We start from the raw sequence: 18,707 nt of genomic DNA on the forward strand, positions 1-18,707 counted from the left end.
CGTGTGGATGTGGTGCTTACGGACGCGGTTTAGTGGTGGCCTTGGCAGTGCTGGGTTAACGGTTGGACCTGATCATCTTTTTCAATCTAAAGATCCTATGATTCACACTCAGGATTTACTCAAATTCCCCTCTCTGGTCTCTAACACTAGCTGTGGTCAAAGACAGGTCAATTGATGGCTAAAACAGGCTGCTGTCTTTACCCAGCACTCCATGTTCTCAGGGAATTTGGTAAGGTGTAGCTCTGTCTGACATGTGCCTCTTTCTATCTTCGTGGCAGGATAGCTGGACTCCAGACACCAACATGACTGAACGCTTTGACTGCCACTACTGCAAAGAGTCCTTGTTTGGTAAGAAGTACATCCTGCGGGAGGACAGCCCCTACTGCGTGAAATGCTACGAAAACCTTTATTCCAACACCTGCGAGGAATGCAAAAAACCTATAGGCGCTGACTGCAAGGTATGCCAGATTTAGGTCTTGTTACAGAAATCCTCACAGAGTAGCCTGGATACATAGCTCTAAAATACGGTGCTATCACCTGGAAGGATCCAAGATTCCAGCTTAACAGCTACCTAGGGGCTTCTTTTGGTGAGAAAGTATATTTCTGGACCCCTGTATCTACTTTTCATGACTTTCTGTGGCAAACCTTTCTTTAACAAGCATGTTAATAGGAATCTAAGAGCAGCCCTCTCTTCCCATAAAGTATAGGATGATTTGATGATCTGACTTTACCAAGTAACTCTAACTCATTAGGAGAGACCAACTGTCCTTGAGGCCAGCTGGGCTCTGGAAAGGTGGCAGAAGCTAACTTTGCCTACCTCAGGATCAGAGGGAGGTAAGCCACTGCTGGCTTCGCAGGGACCACAATTCAGTTGTCTTCAAGAGACCAGACATGCTCGTGAAAAGTTGCCAACTCATGGACCATAAAAATCTGGCTAATGCTGGCCGAGGTAATAAGTCAGTTAGAACACAGTTAGAATAATTACCTTTTCAATACAGAATTGTGGTAGTGGAGTCTAACTACAGATTGCAAAGAAGGGAGCAAAGGACTTGCTTGCTTGAGCTATGCACTGCTGCACCACATGGAAACAATGCTGGCCAAGGTAATAAGTCAGTTAGAACACAGAATAATTACCTTTTCAATACAGAATTGTGGTAGTGGAGTCTAACTACAGATTGCAAAGAAGGGAGCAAAGGACTTGCTTGCTTGAGCTATGCACTGCTGCACCACATGGAAACACATACCTGACATAAATAAGGTCTGACCACCTGCATTTCTTTTAAATTGACCAAAACAACTGGAGTTCATGCCTGTTTTACTCTGACCGAATGAAGACAGGTGATGTTTGAGCCATCCAGTGAAGTGTCTGTTGGACTGCTACAGACAGACTTTATCCAATATACGTCCTACTTGCACAAAACTGACCTGTTTAAAGTTGGCTGATAGGCTGCTCTTGCACTAGGACGGCTATTTTTACTACATGGCCATGGGATTCTTGCCTGGTATGAGGAGGTCAGACATTTGATTTCCTACACTGCTGATCCATAACTCCAGAAGTACATGTTAGTCCCTGCTGATACTACCACTCTATTGCTAGGTCAGATATAAAAACATATGCTTACTCAGATTGGAAAAAAATAAATGTCTCATATCTTCCAAATCAATCTATCCCACCCTATCGGCAAATCAGTAGGAAACCCCTTTCAGAAGCCTTGAAAAGGTGAGAATGTTTCACCATCATGACAGGGAACTGGCAATAATCTCTGAAGGGGTACAAAACTGCCAGCTTTCCTACAGCTCATAAATATTCAGATTAGAGAAGAGATACAGCTGGCCTGATCTGAAAAAGCAAAATATTTCTGCCCCATTCCAGAATGTGCTTTTGTTTTAAGGTCTCTTTCTAATCCCCTGAGAAGATATTTCCATGTGTTGATATTCAAGAATTTAAAAACTTGGACCGGCTTCAACAAATCTCGGACAAAGTATTCAGGAATTAATCAGGCTGAACTTTTCAACCCAGATTTATGGATTTAGGGAGCGTGGGTGTTATCCGATATACTGCTCTTTTGTACTTTTAAGCAAGAAACACTCTAATAGCAGACAGAAAAAAATAAGTCCTTAATTGTCTGCAACATAACAGTATTTTAAATATGGAAAGAACCAGAACTGTATGTGGAAAACACATCTATAACAGAATCTAAATATTTCTTAAAGAGCTATAAAGCGTACCAGAAACAAATGGATCCTTTTTTGTTTCTGTGAGTGCTGTTTGTGCCAGACCATGTTTTATGCTGCAGCATTTGAACCTGTTGACCAATTTTAACCAAATTCTGACCGATGGATTAAAGTTGCAAACTTAAATTCCTACAAGTTTTCTGAAAAGAAATGTGCTTGGGTAGAAAAAGAGATCCTATTAATGTTCCCACTGAGAGGAAAACTAAAGTAGTTTTTCAATGACAGTAATAGATGCTAGAGAATACATTTGAGAGTGCCCTTACAAATGCCTCAGCCAGAAGATAAGTTTCAGCTGAAGACTGTGCACTGTGTGACTGAGCACAATTCAGCCATGAAACACAGACACAAAATCATGCTTCTGCTCCTCATTAAACTGTATATATACATAGGTATATAAACACCTAAGAAATATACACATATATACATAGAATCTCAGAATGGTTTGGGTTGGAAGGGACCTTCAAAACCATCCAGTTCCAACGCCCCTGCCATGGGCAGGGACACCTTCCACTAGACCAGGTTGCTCAAAGCCTTGTCCAGCCTTACATATGCAGGTATAGATGTATTTTTACATGTATCTTTTTAAACCTTGCATTTGCATTTTTCCCTGAAAAAAAAGATAAAATGTACTGTGTTTGGGAATAAAACCAGTATGTTTACTGCATGAACCAAAGGGACTCCATATTTATGCGGATGTTCTGACATCACCTTTATACAGCTGTAAGATTTGGAACCAAAACCTACCAGAGTGACAGTGTTATCAGGAAGGGTCACATTCAGGCCTCTGCATCTGGCCGGTGCAACCACCCCCACATCAACGTCACAACCTGAGAAGCCCAGTGTAGCTCTCACTTCACACCCTCCTCTTCAAGCCCCTTCTTGGCCACTGTTGTTTCTCAGCAGTGAGAAGAGCTGAACTGAGGACCCAGCTGAAGCTGAGATGCTCTTAATTTCCCTCCTGCCAGCCCTCCCAATTAAAAGCAACCCTCCTAGAGCTGAAAGGGTTCCACTGAAGTAAAACATGTTGACAAGAGGACAGCCAGCTCCCCATCCCTGACACCGCGTATCAGCACTGTCTCACTGGAGTTTAGCCTGCTCACACACTGCTAATACTCCAACTAAAACAGCACTGGGCTCTGAGAGGGTCAAACTGAAGCCAGATTTTCACCGTGTGTTTTAGCTACGGCACAGAGTCCCTAAGACAACTATCCTGAAGACAAGCTTTCTTTGAATTCAAAATAGGAGAGAATTTGCGTCATTCGAACTGCCTATGGTAATTTATCGGTAACTCTGAATGTAACTGAGCAATAACTAATTATAAATGCTTTTTAACCCTGAATGACAACATGTGTCTCAATGACACCTTTGGGCTTGGGTCATTTTGTTAACTGTAAACAATTCCAGCTGAAGTTTAGGAACCTTTCACAGATTAAAAGCGTCATAGACTGAGTGGTGGGAGGCACTGGCAAGCAGCAGAAACATACAATGTCATTTCTCTTGCAGCTATTACACGTTACCCATAATCCAACAGGTTCTAACAGAAATTCTAACTTTTCCTAAAAAGAATGGGCATTTCATCACCCAAATCCCTGGTGAATTCTCATCATGCCTGCAGTTTCACTCTTCTTTCTGGAAATCCATTTATTATATTCCCATTTGCTTAACTGCTGAAGTGTGACTTTTGCTTGGACTGGGTTTTTTAGCAGTTTCCTTGCAAGCCCTGTGGCACAGAAACCATCACAAATACAGGAAATATCCGCAGTAATCCGGTGTTTAATGCAGTCCACAAGTCAGCCTCAGCAGGCAGGAGGGGGTGAAAACTCTCTCCGCAAAATGTGAGAATGACATTAGAAGCGAGTTGTGAAATAAAGCTACTGTGTCGGCACGCAGGCCAAAAATTAATCGAAAGGGTGGATTTTACACTCAAACTGAACAAAAAAATAAAGCCTCTAGTAATGTGCATCAGGAAAGAAAGAAAATACTTGGTTTTCAAATTTTTAATGTTCAAACCTTGCCCTGAGTTGCAACACTTTTTCAGTGCATTACTGAACAGCAGGCTAGGTGTTGTGAAGTGGAATGGTAGGAGAGATAGACACCTTCACCTCTTCTCATATCCCTAGGGGGCTGGGTTCAGCACAATATCACTTTATTTTCCTTTTTCTAAACATACTTTTGATAGGGAAGTGGCAATCTAAAAAATCATATTGAAGTGTCTTGCTACAGGGCGTGCGTGGCTCGAATCTGTACAGCATTTAGTTGTCGTGCACCGTTTCCCCTGCCCAAACTTCTGAAAAGACTGTCGCAGCAAGCAAAAAAGCTTGATGTAGTCTTCATTGATGGAAACATATACAGCTACCCTCCTGGTAATAATCCCTCTAATCTCCTTCTTCCTGTGGGGTTCCTGTTCAAAGCCAGTTCAGGAGAAAAGGTAATACAAAATGGCTTAAGTTTACTTAGACTTGTAACGCCAGAGTAGAAGAAAACAGAGCTGCAGGATATGAGGAGTCTATGCTTAACCCAGTTACCTCGTAACTCTGGTCTTGGGGCTTTTCTAGTTTAACAAACAAAAGAAGTCACCAGCAGTCCCATCCTAGAGGCCCTATAAACCATGCTGGACCAAAACTACACAGAACTGTGGAGGAACTATCAAATGTGATTTTTGCCAATGTTGAAAACAGTTATCTTGACAAAGTTTTCCTTGATGACATCATAAAAATACGTGAAAATAAAATCACTTGAAACGCATGGAATGGCTTTTCAAATTGTAAGTTTCAACCCCATTTTGCAAGGGATAATTAAAAAATTTTGAATACAAATAAGGTCTGCACTAAGTTTTGCTTGCAACATACTTCTACAGTCATCTGAGTGTGTCCAAAGAACCTCCACTTGTCCCACTCTCTCACATCCAATTGAGAAACGTCCCAGGATTCACCATTCATTTGGCTGTCCCAAAGAATGAAAAAATTTTCAGCTGATGTTGATCCTCAGTTCAGGCTGAGAAAAGCAACCCTTCACGTTAGAGTCACTTCAGCAACTGTTAATCTGGTTATTTTTTATCTTCAAATGAAACCAGATAAGGGAAGGATTATTTTCCATGTTCCGAAGAAATGCAACCGAATGAAGTGTTTAATATTTCTCCCTGAAAATTCTGCGGCAGGATTTATCACAGCTCTGCAGAGACAGGCATTGCCCTCCTCCCCTTCTCTTTTCACTAGTAGCACACCTGGAACTGGTCACCAGCTCTTGGCACTTCAGCTGCAAAACACAGGTACAGGACAGACCGTGTCCATGAACACAGTATGAGAGGCAGAAAAAGCCTTGACTGTGTGCAAGCACTGCTCAGAAATAGCTAAAACATCTCTGTGTTATCAACACTGTTTTCAGCACAAATCCAAAACGCAGCCCCATACCAGCTACTGTAAGAAAATTAACTCTACCCAGCCAAAACCAGCACACTCCAAAGGATACACTCCAGTTCTGAGCCCAGAATAGTAATTTTCTTTCTTGGTTCTTCCTGGAAATCCATGCAATAAACAGGAATTAGTTGAGTATCACTTGTACTGTCTGCTGGAACAGATTTATTTGGTTTACAATCAGCTGGTGTAACCTAGAGCTAACATGCCTAGAGGAAATCTAATACTCTTCCAGCTTATTTGAGGACCAGCCTCACAGTCAAACAAGCTTGAAGTCAATTCTGCACCTGCAACTTCTCCAGTGTAGAATCCGTTCCAGATTGATACAGCCACTTGCTTATGTCCAAGCCAAAAGCTCCAGTTAGATACACAACACACTGAAGTAGACCAAACCTAATTTTCAGAGACTTTATTACAATAACCTAAGAAAAATCATGATGCAGAAAGGGCTTCATCAGTACCTCGGACTTCCTTGCTTCGGATGTGACAGATTCAGAGAGAGAAAGCAATATGCATTTTGTCAGTCTAATACCCTGCTGCAGGCATGTCAAAGCCAGGCATCTTAGACTCCCTCTACATTTGATGACAATATCTGTTAAAATCATCCAAGTTAGCTAAAGATAATTCAAGTCAGTCTATATCTTGGGTACTTTGGGTTGTTGTGCTTCATCGCTTTGCCATGATGAAACACCTGCTGCTTTCAGCTACCCAGCTTCTGTCTATACAAGCTGCCATCATAACTGATTCAAGCATCGAACCTTTCATCATGGACACAATCCTTGCTTTCTTACACCTCTTCTAAAAGGCATATACCTTCTCCAGGGTATAATTTCATTGATAAAATAAGGCAGAAGAAAAGCAGTTATCAGCACATGGATTTTGGAGATAAAATATGGCTTGTAGATTATTGCAAAAGGAGAGGAAAGACAGAAACTGGGAAAAAAAAGTTGAATACATCCTGTTACAAGATAAAAAGAACCAGATCTGTCGTCATTCTACTTTCCAGCAGGCAAATTTTACCTTTTGGAAAACTCTGTTGGCATGTTGTAGTTTCCTGTTGAAAATATTATTCCCCTCTGAGATAAGATTTAGGCTATTCAACTTCATTTAAAAAGAAAAAAAAAGTAATTAGAAAATAATAAAACTTTGAATACACCAGCTGAATCCACAACTGTCTGAAAGCTGTAAAGTAGGAGTCTTAAGATATGCGATCACAGAGTGCAGACTCAGAGATGAAAGACACACTGGGTACCAATTGTTACTCAGTGAGTTCAAATCAAAGTTCTAAATTGCATGGTCGAATTCTGACTAAAGTTACTATAGTTTAACAAGTTATCACATATCAGCTGAGCTAGACAGAACTATTTCAGTGTTTCTTGTTAGGTCCTGCAGACGTAACGCGCTGTTATTTTAGGTGAACCTAAATCCACAGTATCTTTTGTTTGCTCTGGGCTAAGATTGCAGTTGGAGCTACCTGTGATTCTGCTGACTGAACATAACAGCAGTTTAGGCCAGATTATGTTTTGAACACTTTGTGATGCTTCCATTTACACAATTTAAAAAATCTGATATTCTACAACTCATTCTCTTCCTTCAGTTTATCAGACTAATCCAATGCTTATAATTAATATATAGTGGACCTTGAGCTAGAAACTATTTTTGAAATAAATAGCTTTTGAGAAGCTATTTCTACTGAATTTTTATACTCCCCATTCATGACATTCATGAGCCACTCACACTCCCACCTCAGACCGAAGCCTGCATATTTTGGGGTAGACACCTTTTCTTGTAACGATCTAAGGTCCACCTTGTTTGAGGTCCAAAGGCACTGCTCAAGTGTCACGTGATTAGGTCACCTTAATTTAAATTTTAAAAGGCATGATCCATCCCTTTAGGTCACAACTTTTAGAATGATAGGGGGTGCGGAGAGTATTTTAAATACTCAGGTGCCCATGCTAATCCCCTGGCCAGAGCGTTCTGGATCACTGGCGGCAGGTACAACATGGTCTCTCATCTTTCAGTCTGATCCACATTTGAAACGTGTGTAAAACAAAGCACAAGAGTCAGTAAAAATTAGTTGAAGTGAAAAAAAAAGAGGATCAGAGATCAGACAAATTCCAACCTTGGTGTAAATCTGTGCAACTGAATAAATATTAGAACGTACAAGGGAAAAGGACTTCCATCCAGCAGCGAACATCTATGAAATGACCTAGGAATCAGCAATAGCTACAACTGACAGGGGTAGTCTATTATACCTATATGGTTAACAAATTTTAATCTGACTCAAAAGCAGGGGTTTATTCTCAAAGGAAATACCTAAATGAAACTAGTTGTTCCTCTGTCACCTACAAAAAGTTAAGGTCACCTTGAACTGAAAAAGGGTCGATAGTTGTCATGAGCTGTTCTTGGTTGTCACAGCAAAGGAAGTTCACCTTTCTCAGGGCATGTTGTTTTCTTGAGCTGTGCAAATTAGCCTCAGCTCCTGGCTGTGGTTCAGATTCAGACGTATTTGCATTCTCTGAGCTTCCAGTTGTGCAAACCATTCATTCCGCTTACTCTCTGGTTTTGGATTCCTGCAGGATCTGTCTTACAAGGACCGCCACTGGCATGAAACCTGCTTCCACTGCTTCCAGTGCAAGAATTCACTGGTGGACAAACCTTTCGCTGCAAAAGAGGAACATCTGCTTTGCACTGATTGCTACTCCAACGAATACTCTTCCAAATGTAACGAGTGCAAGAAGACTATTATGCCAGGTTAGGACACTCTCTTTTTGGACTAAGATTAGGCTAAATGCCAAGCCCAAACTCAGCAGCATTTGTGACAAATGTTTTTCCTTGACTGTGTCTGCTAAATCATGGTGAACTTTGTAAAATACAGCTGATGGTGCATCCTAAGTCATTTCCATGACCAGAACATGTAATTTTCATAGTGGACCAGGACAGAACTCTTATTCACATGCAGTAGACCACTCTTGAAAATTAGTATTTATTTCATTTAGCTTTTTTATTAATGAGATTTATAATTTTCAACAGTATTATCATTAAAAGGCCTTTGATGGCTAGACAACTAAAATTGATCTTTCTGTCCAATCCCAACTTTGTACTCTGTCTTGACTGGCTTCCACTGCAAATTGAATAGCTTACTTAATTCCCATTTAGCTTTTTATGTAATTACACTGCATTTAGCTTCTTCCATAAAAATGAAAAATTGGTCAAAGTGCCTGTAAGGTCTTTCGCGAGCACAAAGATATGAAGAAACAGGAAAGAGCTATTTTATTTTCAACATGAAACATGAGGTTATAGTAATAGATTGCTAAAACCTCATCTGCTCATGTCAATACTACAGCATTCTGGGATGATTTGAGGGCTTAGAGTGGAGGGAATATTGGTCCAGGAATAAAATATTAAAAGGCAATTTGAAGAATCCACATACATGCTCCATAACAATTACTAGTTACTTTTTCCAGTAAAATTTTTCCTTGGCTGGTTCTTACATTGGTCACCTTAAACAAAAGAAGCTGAAAACCACAACATTATTCACCTAAAGTGTAAAAATGAGGGCTTGATGATGAAATGGAATATATAAATCCAAACAACAATTATATTTAAGAGCAGATGGCCCTATCCATTCAAGATTAATTTTAGGCATTTCCTCCTATTATTCCACGTGCACCTGTTTTTCCCAATACAGCATTAACAACCAACATGTTTGGGAATAGCCAGTGCTAGTTTTAAAGCTGGAACTATATATACTTATGTATTTTTAAGATTGCTCATCAAATTCAACCCCAGGATCAGTGAGCTTATTTACCAAATGGATCTCTTTTTGCCTATTATGCCCGCTATGGATTGATAAATAGTAATGGAGGCTGGATTCAGTGACCCACAGAATCCCATCTTCTCTTATAATCCGAAACAGAAGGAATCCATTTTTATGAAGCTTTGAACCCACCAACTGGTCTTTAGCTGCTTACTCAAGATAGCTGTGGTGTCACCACACTCGGAGAGCAGTACACCCAGCATGTATTTTCTCCTTACACAGCACACCATGTTAGCCCAAGAGCCACACCAGAGCACTGCAATCACCAACCAAAGCATAACTCATTGTGAAAGAACCAGCAAGTGCTTGGATACCCTTTATGGAGACTGCTAATGCTACATTTGCCCTTTGCTTTGCTCCACTAAATGTACAATTCCGATTTAATAAAGCATAATCATGACAAACCCATTAAATACTAAAGCAATTACAAGCTTGATCTTTCCGTCCTTCTGCCAACTAAACTGACTTCAGTCCAGCAGCTAACAAACAGGGCTTCCCCTGCTTTGAGCTTCAATGACAAAACAATCCCAAAGTGAAAACATCTATAAATGTGAAAATAAAATTCTAGACTACTAAAAAAAAAAAAGTATCCTTTCTACAGGACATCATTCCTTCAAAGACTGATTTAGTTGCTCCTTGGTATGATTCAGTAAGTTACCATCACAGAGAGGGCATAATTCTTAAAAGGTGTCCATCAATAAAATGTATCATAAATATTAAAGCATGCAAGAATCAGGCAGAAGGATAATTAACAGCTCACTTACTGCACTGCTGGAAGTCAATTCTTTAAAAAAGAAAAATCCTGAAGTATGCCTCCTCACAGAATTTAATGAGATCAAAAGAGAAAAAGAAGGAAAACATGCAACTAGTAACCAAAGATAAATTAGTACTTGAGAAGAGGAAAAAGGTGAAACTTCACCCTGCAGTAATGAGGGTGGGGAGGAGTTAGTATGGTTCTCCATCATTAGCCAACATGGGATTAGCCTGCCAGTCTGCCAAGCACTTGACATCTTGTTTGATGCTACAGGCTTCAGAAGGAAGGCAGAACTGAAGAAGCATCACTTGTTTTCCCTGCTGGCCAGTATCAAAAGGAAGTGTACATAGGAAGTTATACAGTGTGCAAAGGAATTTCTCCACCTAATGGAGCATCTCCAATTTCCTGGAAGGGCTCAGAGTCCACACACCATACAGTGGACTGAATCTGCAAAGCACGGTACCTGTACTCTAAAAGTTGGTTCTAGTCAGGTGCGGTAGCTCCTACCTACCGTACACCACCCTTCTGATTTTCAGTAAAGGATTGTTTAAAGATTTTTCTTCCTTTCACACAGCGCCCGTTCTTTAAATACAACTGAAAACAGAGAGAAAACTTCCCTCTCAGTGGATGTTTCAAGAGAAGGAAAAACATTTGAGAGAGGCATTTCAGAGCTGTGAACCATTGCATAGTGGACTTCCATGAGGACAGGAGCAGATAGGAAACCCTCCTTTTTCTCAGACAGTGAATACTCTACTGGGAAAGGGAGGCAAGAAGCATGCCAGGAATTAGCCAGGTAGCCTTGCAGCCATCTAAACACAGAAGCAAAAGGGACTTGGAATGAACAAAGTCAAACTTTAATGTGGAATGGCCTTACCTTCACTCAACACGAGCAGCAGCCTTTATTGGTGTCTTCCCAATTCCCCAGAAACTTCCTGTTCATTAGAATTCATTATTAACTCTAATAATACCACAAGAAGATATCCAGACGGGTTGGAATTAGATGACCTTTAAGGTCCCTTCCAACCTAAACCATTCCATGATTCTATGATTATTAGCAGTAAATGTTTTTCTTTATAGGAGGAGAAGAACCAGTCACTCCAAAAACTTAAAACTGTACCCAATACCATGCAAAACTGGTGGGAACATGAAATAGCCTCTACGTCACAGCTGCACTGCCTCCTGACTGACAGCCAGCTGTTGGGCAAACCAGTGCTACAAATGGCATCAGTCTCGGCCAGAAGTTGTTCAGTTGATGCTCTGGTCTCTTTACAGGTACTCGGAAGATGGAATACAAGGGCAACAGCTGGCACGAGACCTGCTTTATCTGCTACCGCTGCCAACAGCCTATTGGGACAAAGAGTTTCATCCCTAAGGACAATCAAAATTTTTGCGTACCCTGCTATGAAAAGCAGTTTGCCATGCAGTGCGTCCAGTGCAAGAAGGTAGCGCTCTAGTTTTACTTATCTAAAACCTAAGGGATTCAAGTCTACGTCCAAGTAGGTAGAATGTGTTATTTTCCTATGTGTGCTAAAAGGTTCGGAATAACTGAGTTTAAGAATGATGTAACTCCCATCCTGCAACAAGCACAGCATTTACAACATTGAGAATTCTCTTACTCGAGGTTGAATATCCCATTGTATTGAAAGCATACAGAGAACACACTTAAAAAAAAAAACAAAAAAAATACCTCTGCAGTGGAATAATCTCATTCCAGTATAACCCAGCATATACCCCAGCATTTCAACTGGAAGAAAGATGAGCTGATAAATTTTTTAAATTATAAGGAAGTTCAAGACAGAGAGATAAACTACACAGAGCAAATGCTGTTCCTGAAATAAACACTAGTAAACTCAATGTGCTCAGGAGTCTGTAGACTAAGGACCTCTTATTTGTTGATCTCCTATAACCTATACACAGACACTGATGAGAATTGTAGAATTCTTTCCTAAAAAGAACTGTCTCATCACTTATGGAACTAACAAATCCCAGTTTCCTATGGATGTATGCATAGGCAAAGACAATCAAAACAATGGCTATATCCACAGTACATTCCCTTTCCCACTGCCACCGTTTCCTCTTTGTGTGCCCTTACCCTCTGCATACTTCCAGTCACCACCTGTGCCCACACTACCCAGACTTACTTCCACGTGTGCTACCGGCTCGTTTGCCCTTCCAGTCAAGCAAAGCTGCAGAAATGCCTGAAAACCAAACAGATAAAGGCTAAATTTTTATTTCAGCCTTTGACCTAAAATATAGCAAATTACCTTTACTACCTCCTATCCATCCATTAATTTTCTGAAGCTTGTAGGAGTTTCATACCTTAAAAACTCTGCCTAGTGTCCAATTTTAACTGTGTTTAAAAACAGGCTCAAAAAATACCTGAGAAAGAGACAGACACAGATGAATACACTTATTAGGCAGCATGATCACATACAAGCCTGATCCCCCATGGCATCTCACTTCAGTGAAGGAAGAAAAATTAAAGTGACCAGTTTTACAGCCTTTTTAGGAACATTCAAAAGAGCAAAAAAGCTCAGTTTGTCTAAGATCAGGGAAGATGTTTTTGTAGGCAACGAACTTCTTATAAGAGAAAAACCCCAAACAAAGTCCAGAGAAGCAGAAAGCAAAGACTTCAGCTAAAACTTGAAATAAAACAGACTTTGCCAAGGAAAACTAACAGGGAGGTTGAAACACAAAAGGTAGTTCCTTCCCCATGAGGAACGGGACAGGCAAAGGAACAGAGATGAGATGAAGCCTGGCACACGCGTGTGAAAAGCCCCCCACAAAGACTAGCTGTAACCACAAAGAGGACAATTGAGAGTGAGATTATACAACATATGGAGAATAAAGTACTTTTAGTGTGGGGCTTCTCTGTATGAATTAGAAAATTATGATAAATCACTTTTCTCAAGGTCAGCTCCTGCCAAAAAGCTGATTTTGCTGATGTTAAGCCTTCTTTTCCTCCTCCCACCCTCAAAAACCTCACCACCCTTCCTCTCTGCTGAATGAAGATACAAACCCTCCACCCCGAAGAAAACTCTTTCTGTCTTCCTTTCCATAAAACAGGCCATCACTACAGGAGGGGTCACTTACCGGGAGCAGCCGTGGCATAAGGAGTGCTTTGTTTGCACTGGATGCAAGAAGCAGTTGTCTGGACAACGCTTTACCTCCAGGGATGAGTTCGCGTATTGCCTGAGCTGCTTCTGCAACCTCTACGCCAAAAAGTGTGCCGGCTGCACAAACCCCATCAGTGGTAGGTCTCTCATTGCCAGGGCCTTTAAATTTTGGGTTTGTTTTTTTTCCAAAGAACTGCTACTGATATTAAAAATGGTTCAATAATTCATTCCGAGTAACCTGACAGAGTCAGTAAACAAGACAATTCAAGATGGGTGAAATTAAATACTTATGATGCCTTTCAAGTGCCTAACAAAAAGGAATGGAAGAGGTCGTTAAATTGAAGTTTCCTCCTTTTCACCTGCTTTTCATGGAACGTGGTGGACGTGCAATAACAGAGAATCACAGAATGGTTTGGAAACGTGGTGGATGTGCAATAACAGAGAATCATAGAATAGTTTGGGCTGGAAGGGACCTTAAAGCCCATCTAGTTCCAACCCCCCTGCCATGGGCAGGGACACCTTCCACCAGACCAGGTTGCTCAAAGCCTCATCCAGCCTGACCTTGACCACTTCCAGGGATGGGGCATCCACAGCTTCTCTGGGCAACCTGTTCCAGTGCCTCACCACCCTCTCCGGGAAGAATTTCTTCCGGATCCCCCATCTAAACCTCCCCACTTTCAATTTAAACCCGTTACCCCTTGTCCTGTCACTACAGGCCCTTGTAAAAAGTCCCCCCCAGCCTCCTTGTAGCCCCTTCAGGTACTGGAAGGTGCTATAAGGTCTCCCCGGAGCCTTCTCTTCTCCAGAGCTATGCACACAGTGGGATATGCGTGTTCTGTATGCCACCCCGCTTGCGTTCATTAGAGGGAACGCTGTCCTCCACAGCAGGAGTCCCTCCACTTGTCTAACTGGCTTATACCTCCTGTTGTGGCATAGGGTGTTTCTTCCCTGACTTTTCAGGACAGCAACTGAGAAATCACAAGGCTTTTAGACACTGCTTTCCAGTACAAAAGTACTTAAAGGAGCAACTGCTTAGGACTTTAATATGAAACACTTAGCATAAAAACATAACCCCCTCTAAGAAGTAATCTGCATTTAACAGCATGATCCATACAGCCCAAGACTATGAACACGAGTTACAACTGGACCATTTTCTCTCTCTTTATTGCTCTCCCCTTGAGACAGTCCCTCACTAACATACACTCAATTGCATAGCTCCTAGAAAAGTCAGTGTGTAACACCACTGGTACCTGTTTTCTGTTTGTGTGAGAGGCATTTCTCTCTTAAACATGGTAGTCCTTTCTATCTTATGATGTTTTTTTTTCAAAATGTTGCTATTAAGGGCAAAATAAAACAAACCAAAAAAAACTCTCATCAGATGACATATGCCCACTAAATCTTTTCACTGATTTCCAGCTAGTCACACCCATGCATCATATTCCAATTGCTTAGCATTTCTGAGGTTAAGCAAGATGTAGCTATTACTAAAAGACATTTGTCCCTTTCCTCTTTTTCCCTACTTTCAGTAACCCTTATGATAACCTCCATGGCCTCAGACTGTTGAACGCTTTCTGCGCTTTGCTAACCTGCTTCTTTTCTCGAGGTACTCTTCCTTCAAAGCCGTGAAACAAGTCATGACACAACTTGTCAGACTTTTTTTAGTGTTCTAAATGCATTTTTACAAAACAAAAGTAACTTGCTCAGGCACCGTAGAATGTTCTGTAAAAAACTATCAGACTTCTGTTCAGGGCAGTTGCTTTTCTTTTCTTCTGCTGCATATCACAGTGCCATCCCTTGCCAGTTCATTTCTGCCCTTATCACCAGTGGTAACAGTCTAGTTCACGAACTTCACTGAAAGCAACAGAACCATCGGGGGATGAAAATATTACTTGCTGCAGAATAAGGGTGGCAAAATTAGCACAACAGACTTGTCACGATGGCATTTTTTCACTGCTGTAGGTCAGATCACTCTAAGCAACATGGTGTAGCTGAAGGTGTCCCTGCTCACTGCAGGAGGGTTGGACTAGATGGGGTTTAGAGGTCCCTTCCAACCCAAATCATTCTATGGTTCTGTCCCTGTAGTGATCCATGAGGGGGGTCTGGAACAGCATCACTTGAAGGCTGCAGTGCCATTCTGTTTTTGTAACACCACCTTTGTTTTTCAAACAGGACTCGGAGGAACCAAGTACATCTCCTTTGAAGAACGGCAGTGGCATAATGATTGCTTCAACTGTAAGAAGTGCTCTCTCTCATTAGTGGGTCGCGGCTTCCTCACGGAAAGAGATGACATCCTTTGTCCTGAATGTGGGAAGGATATTTAAAGCTCAAAATAAGAGGTGGGGAGAGGGGAGGAAAGGCGTGATTGCAACATATAGTCTGAAATACATGGATGTTCGGAACTAGCTTTGCCACTCTCTGCTTTGCTGTACTATTAACATCACTTAACCTTTTCCTTACAACTCTCCAAATCTGGAGGGAAAACAACTGCAAAATCTCTACTAGTGGTGTTGGTGTTTAAGACTTCCACAGCTAACTAAAACTAATGCAAAGCCTGAGATGTAAAACCATTTGGGTGTTACTGACATAACATACTCTCTTTGTTTTTCTTTTTCCTTCCACTAAACACTCCAGTTCCAAGCAAGTGATATAGTTCAAGGATTACAATGGCCACACACAATACTCATAGATGGGTATTTGGGGTGAAACCCTCAGGCCACTGAAAGCGATGGCAAACACCATTCAGTTTCAGTAAGGCCATGGTCTCGCCTCAGTGTTCTTGAGCTATGTGACTAGCGCGTGCTGTCAGGTGTGTAGAAAGACTGCGAAGGTAGAGGGTGTTTCGATGTACAAGGATTTGTGCCATGCCATAAAGAGATAATGACACAAAACAGTTGAAGTGGGAGTGCTTCGTAACGGGTACATGGTTTATTGCATGACTAGCTGATCATTGTGTGAAGTACAAGTTCTGATGGACAGTGTCAGTATTACAGTGAGTCACATTACACTGCACGTTGTATTTTTCAAAATAAAGTCATTTAAAACAAAATTGTGATTGTTCTTTAACTGTATTCATATATTAGATATTTACAAATAAAATGCTTTTGCAGTCTGAAGAAACAACTTAAGAGCCATACCAACACAACCCTTTTTGCACCCAACCATTATGAAAGCGTGGAGTCTAGACAATCCTCAAATGGGCCCTGCTGATACAACAGTAATTTTCTAACTGAAATAGGTGGGAAAATTATCAGCAAAACTGAACTGTGAATCGACTGCAGTTGACAAAACTGTGTCCACAGCCTCTAAACTCAAAACCAAAGTACTATTGTTCTCAGCAAGCAAGGAGGTGAAGACAACGCAAAAGACATCTTCGTGAAAGTCAGAAGTTTAACTCCTGTACTAGAGCATGCTTTAATTGTTTTCTGTATTGCAACATGCAATACCCTTTACTCTAGCATAATTTCTGCTACGTTTGCTACGAAGGCAACTGTCAGCAACAGCATGCTGGCAGGGCAATAGAACCAAAGAGCAAACAACGCAAAGGAAGATAACCCTCTTCCCAAAGCAAACTTCAAGAAATATGGCCATGTTATGCCACGTGCGATGCTGGTACACCTTCCAGGCGGAATTAATTTGCATCCAACAAAAGGAGGAAGGTAACATATCACACTTCCAACAGGAATCTTCAGATGTGGAAAGAAGAATTAGGAATGTACTTACTCTGTGTGTAACTGGTTAGGGCAAGTTTGCTCCCAGTTCCTGCCACCACTCTTGAGTTGGTCTCTTTTTGTACCAAGTGCTCACACATCATTCCTCTCTCATTAATTCCACACGCTAAATAGGTGCATCAGATCAGACTCGGTTTATTGTACACCATTGGAAGAACGTGGCTGGCTGACAGTTTGGAGTGCGCACTGTGCCAATCTGATCTCACTGGAAGACTAAATTCTATGCTTTGGTGACTTCGTTCTATGGTGAAGACTGTACTAAATAATAGCCACAAAAATCGCTTTTATCCACACCTCCCAAAGGAGGGCAAGCACCTCACTCTCTCCTCTGGGGTCTGGCAATCCCCCAGGCAGCTCTGCTCCGACACTCTGCTGAGGGAAGAAGGGTTACTATTAGCTAAGGGAGGAGTGGAGGTTTGCAAGAGCAGCACGGCTTGCACCTTGCCCCACAAGCACTACAACAGATGGCAAAACTGCCCCAGCTCTGGGGAAAGGTAGGTGAAATGCGGCAAAGCTGGAAAGCACACCAGCCTGAAAACAAGACCGTTACCATGCAATAGCAGGAGCATCCTAATATTCCGGTACAGTTCTGTGTATCACTCCTTAACCAGCACACACGCGCTCCTAGCAACTGAAACTACAACAAAATACGGTTTCTATATTTTCTGCATATAGCCAAGACTCTAAACTGCTGCCAAGCAGCCACCCACAAAACAGAACTCCTACCAGACTGTTACACAGTGCAAGGACCGGCACTTCACATGATACTAACTGCTGCTACAACTCCGAAGTAGCTACTGAGCCTTTCACCCTGTAAGCTTTTTCTTCAGGTCTAACCACCTCAAGTCCACTGAGATGTAACCACATAAAAGGAATAAGCTTAATTACATCACAAAAAAAAGTCAGCACTATTTTGTTTGCTTATAACTGAATTTATTTAAATAGGGTAAGGCTACTTAAAAGACAACTCTTTACATACAAAACGTACATTACGTTAAAGTTTGCTGTACTCAAGTACAAAAACTGCACGTGTTTAGTAAAAGGGAAACAGCACACGGTATTTCAAAACACACATTCTTACCATTTTACAGCATTCGAGAAGTGCCCTGTATGTCATAACAGTGAATGGAGAACTCCTGTCAGTAACGAATTAAGCTACAGTTTCTGGTTTCAGTATTAATCAATGGTAAAAATGTAAACAAGCTTTCCGATCACTACTGACAGCTGCTTTTAATGGGTTAACTAAGTGGATTCAGAAGTTGATTCTTTTTTTGTTTTACCAAGTCTGAAAGCATTATTATTACTTACCATCCATATCTAAAATGAATCTAAATTGGCTTCACACTAAGCCACTGAAATTTAATAAAAATGTTTCCATCGACTTAACTTGATTTCTGCCTTATAAGGCACTACCAGTAATCCAGATGAAACACCGTATTTCATAGAAAACCAACAGTCATTCTTAAATTATCAAAGGAAAAACAGGTTTTAGGTTTTGGGGTTTGTTTTAGACTATAGCTACATACACTAACGCTCTCAAGGTATTTCTTCGTCTTCCTATCCCTGTCCCGCTCCAACTGTTAGTAAGTTGAGAAAGCACTGGCCTGCATCCCACAGGTTTTCCCCATATTTTCTAAGCAT

The 18,707-nt window shown here is 41.2% G+C and overlaps 1 protein-coding gene across 1 annotated transcript; it reads left to right on the plus strand.

Annotated features, from left to right (window-relative positions):
• The first annotated feature begins 273 nt into the window (after window positions 1-273).
• On the plus strand, window positions 274-16,381 carry FHL2 (four and a half LIM domains 2). The gene is made up of 5 exons (XM_010147027.1): window positions 274-458; window positions 8,228-8,402; window positions 11,495-11,664; window positions 13,289-13,475; window positions 15,508-16,381. Exons 1-5 carry the CDS (start codon window positions 303-305, stop codon window positions 15,657-15,659), a joined length of 840 nt encoding a protein of 279 aa, XP_010145329.1. The 5' UTR covers window positions 274-302; the 3' UTR covers window positions 15,660-16,381.
• Window positions 16,382-18,707: the final 2,326 nt, after the last annotated feature.

The sequence above is a fragment of the Eurypyga helias genome, unplaced genomic scaffold, assembly GCF_000690775.1.
Source record: "Eurypyga helias isolate BGI_N326 unplaced genomic scaffold, ASM69077v1 scaffold41342, whole genome shotgun sequence".
NCBI lineage: Eukaryota > Metazoa > Chordata > Aves > Eurypygiformes > Eurypygidae > Eurypyga > Eurypyga helias.

Excerpts from the sequence above, each read along its gene's own strand:
- FHL2 (XM_010147027.1), top strand. The coding sequence starts at position 303 with ATGACTGAACGCTTTGACTGCCACTACTGCAAAGAGTCCTTGTTTGGT. Across the intron at positions 8,403-11,494 it reads CAAGAAGACTATTATGCCAG|GTACTCGGAAGATGGAATAC; the intron begins GTTAGGACACTC and ends GTCTCTTTACAG. Across the intron at positions 11,665-13,288 it reads AGTGCGTCCAGTGCAAGAAG|GCCATCACTACAGGAGGGGT; the intron begins GTAGCGCTCTAG and ends TCCATAAAACAG.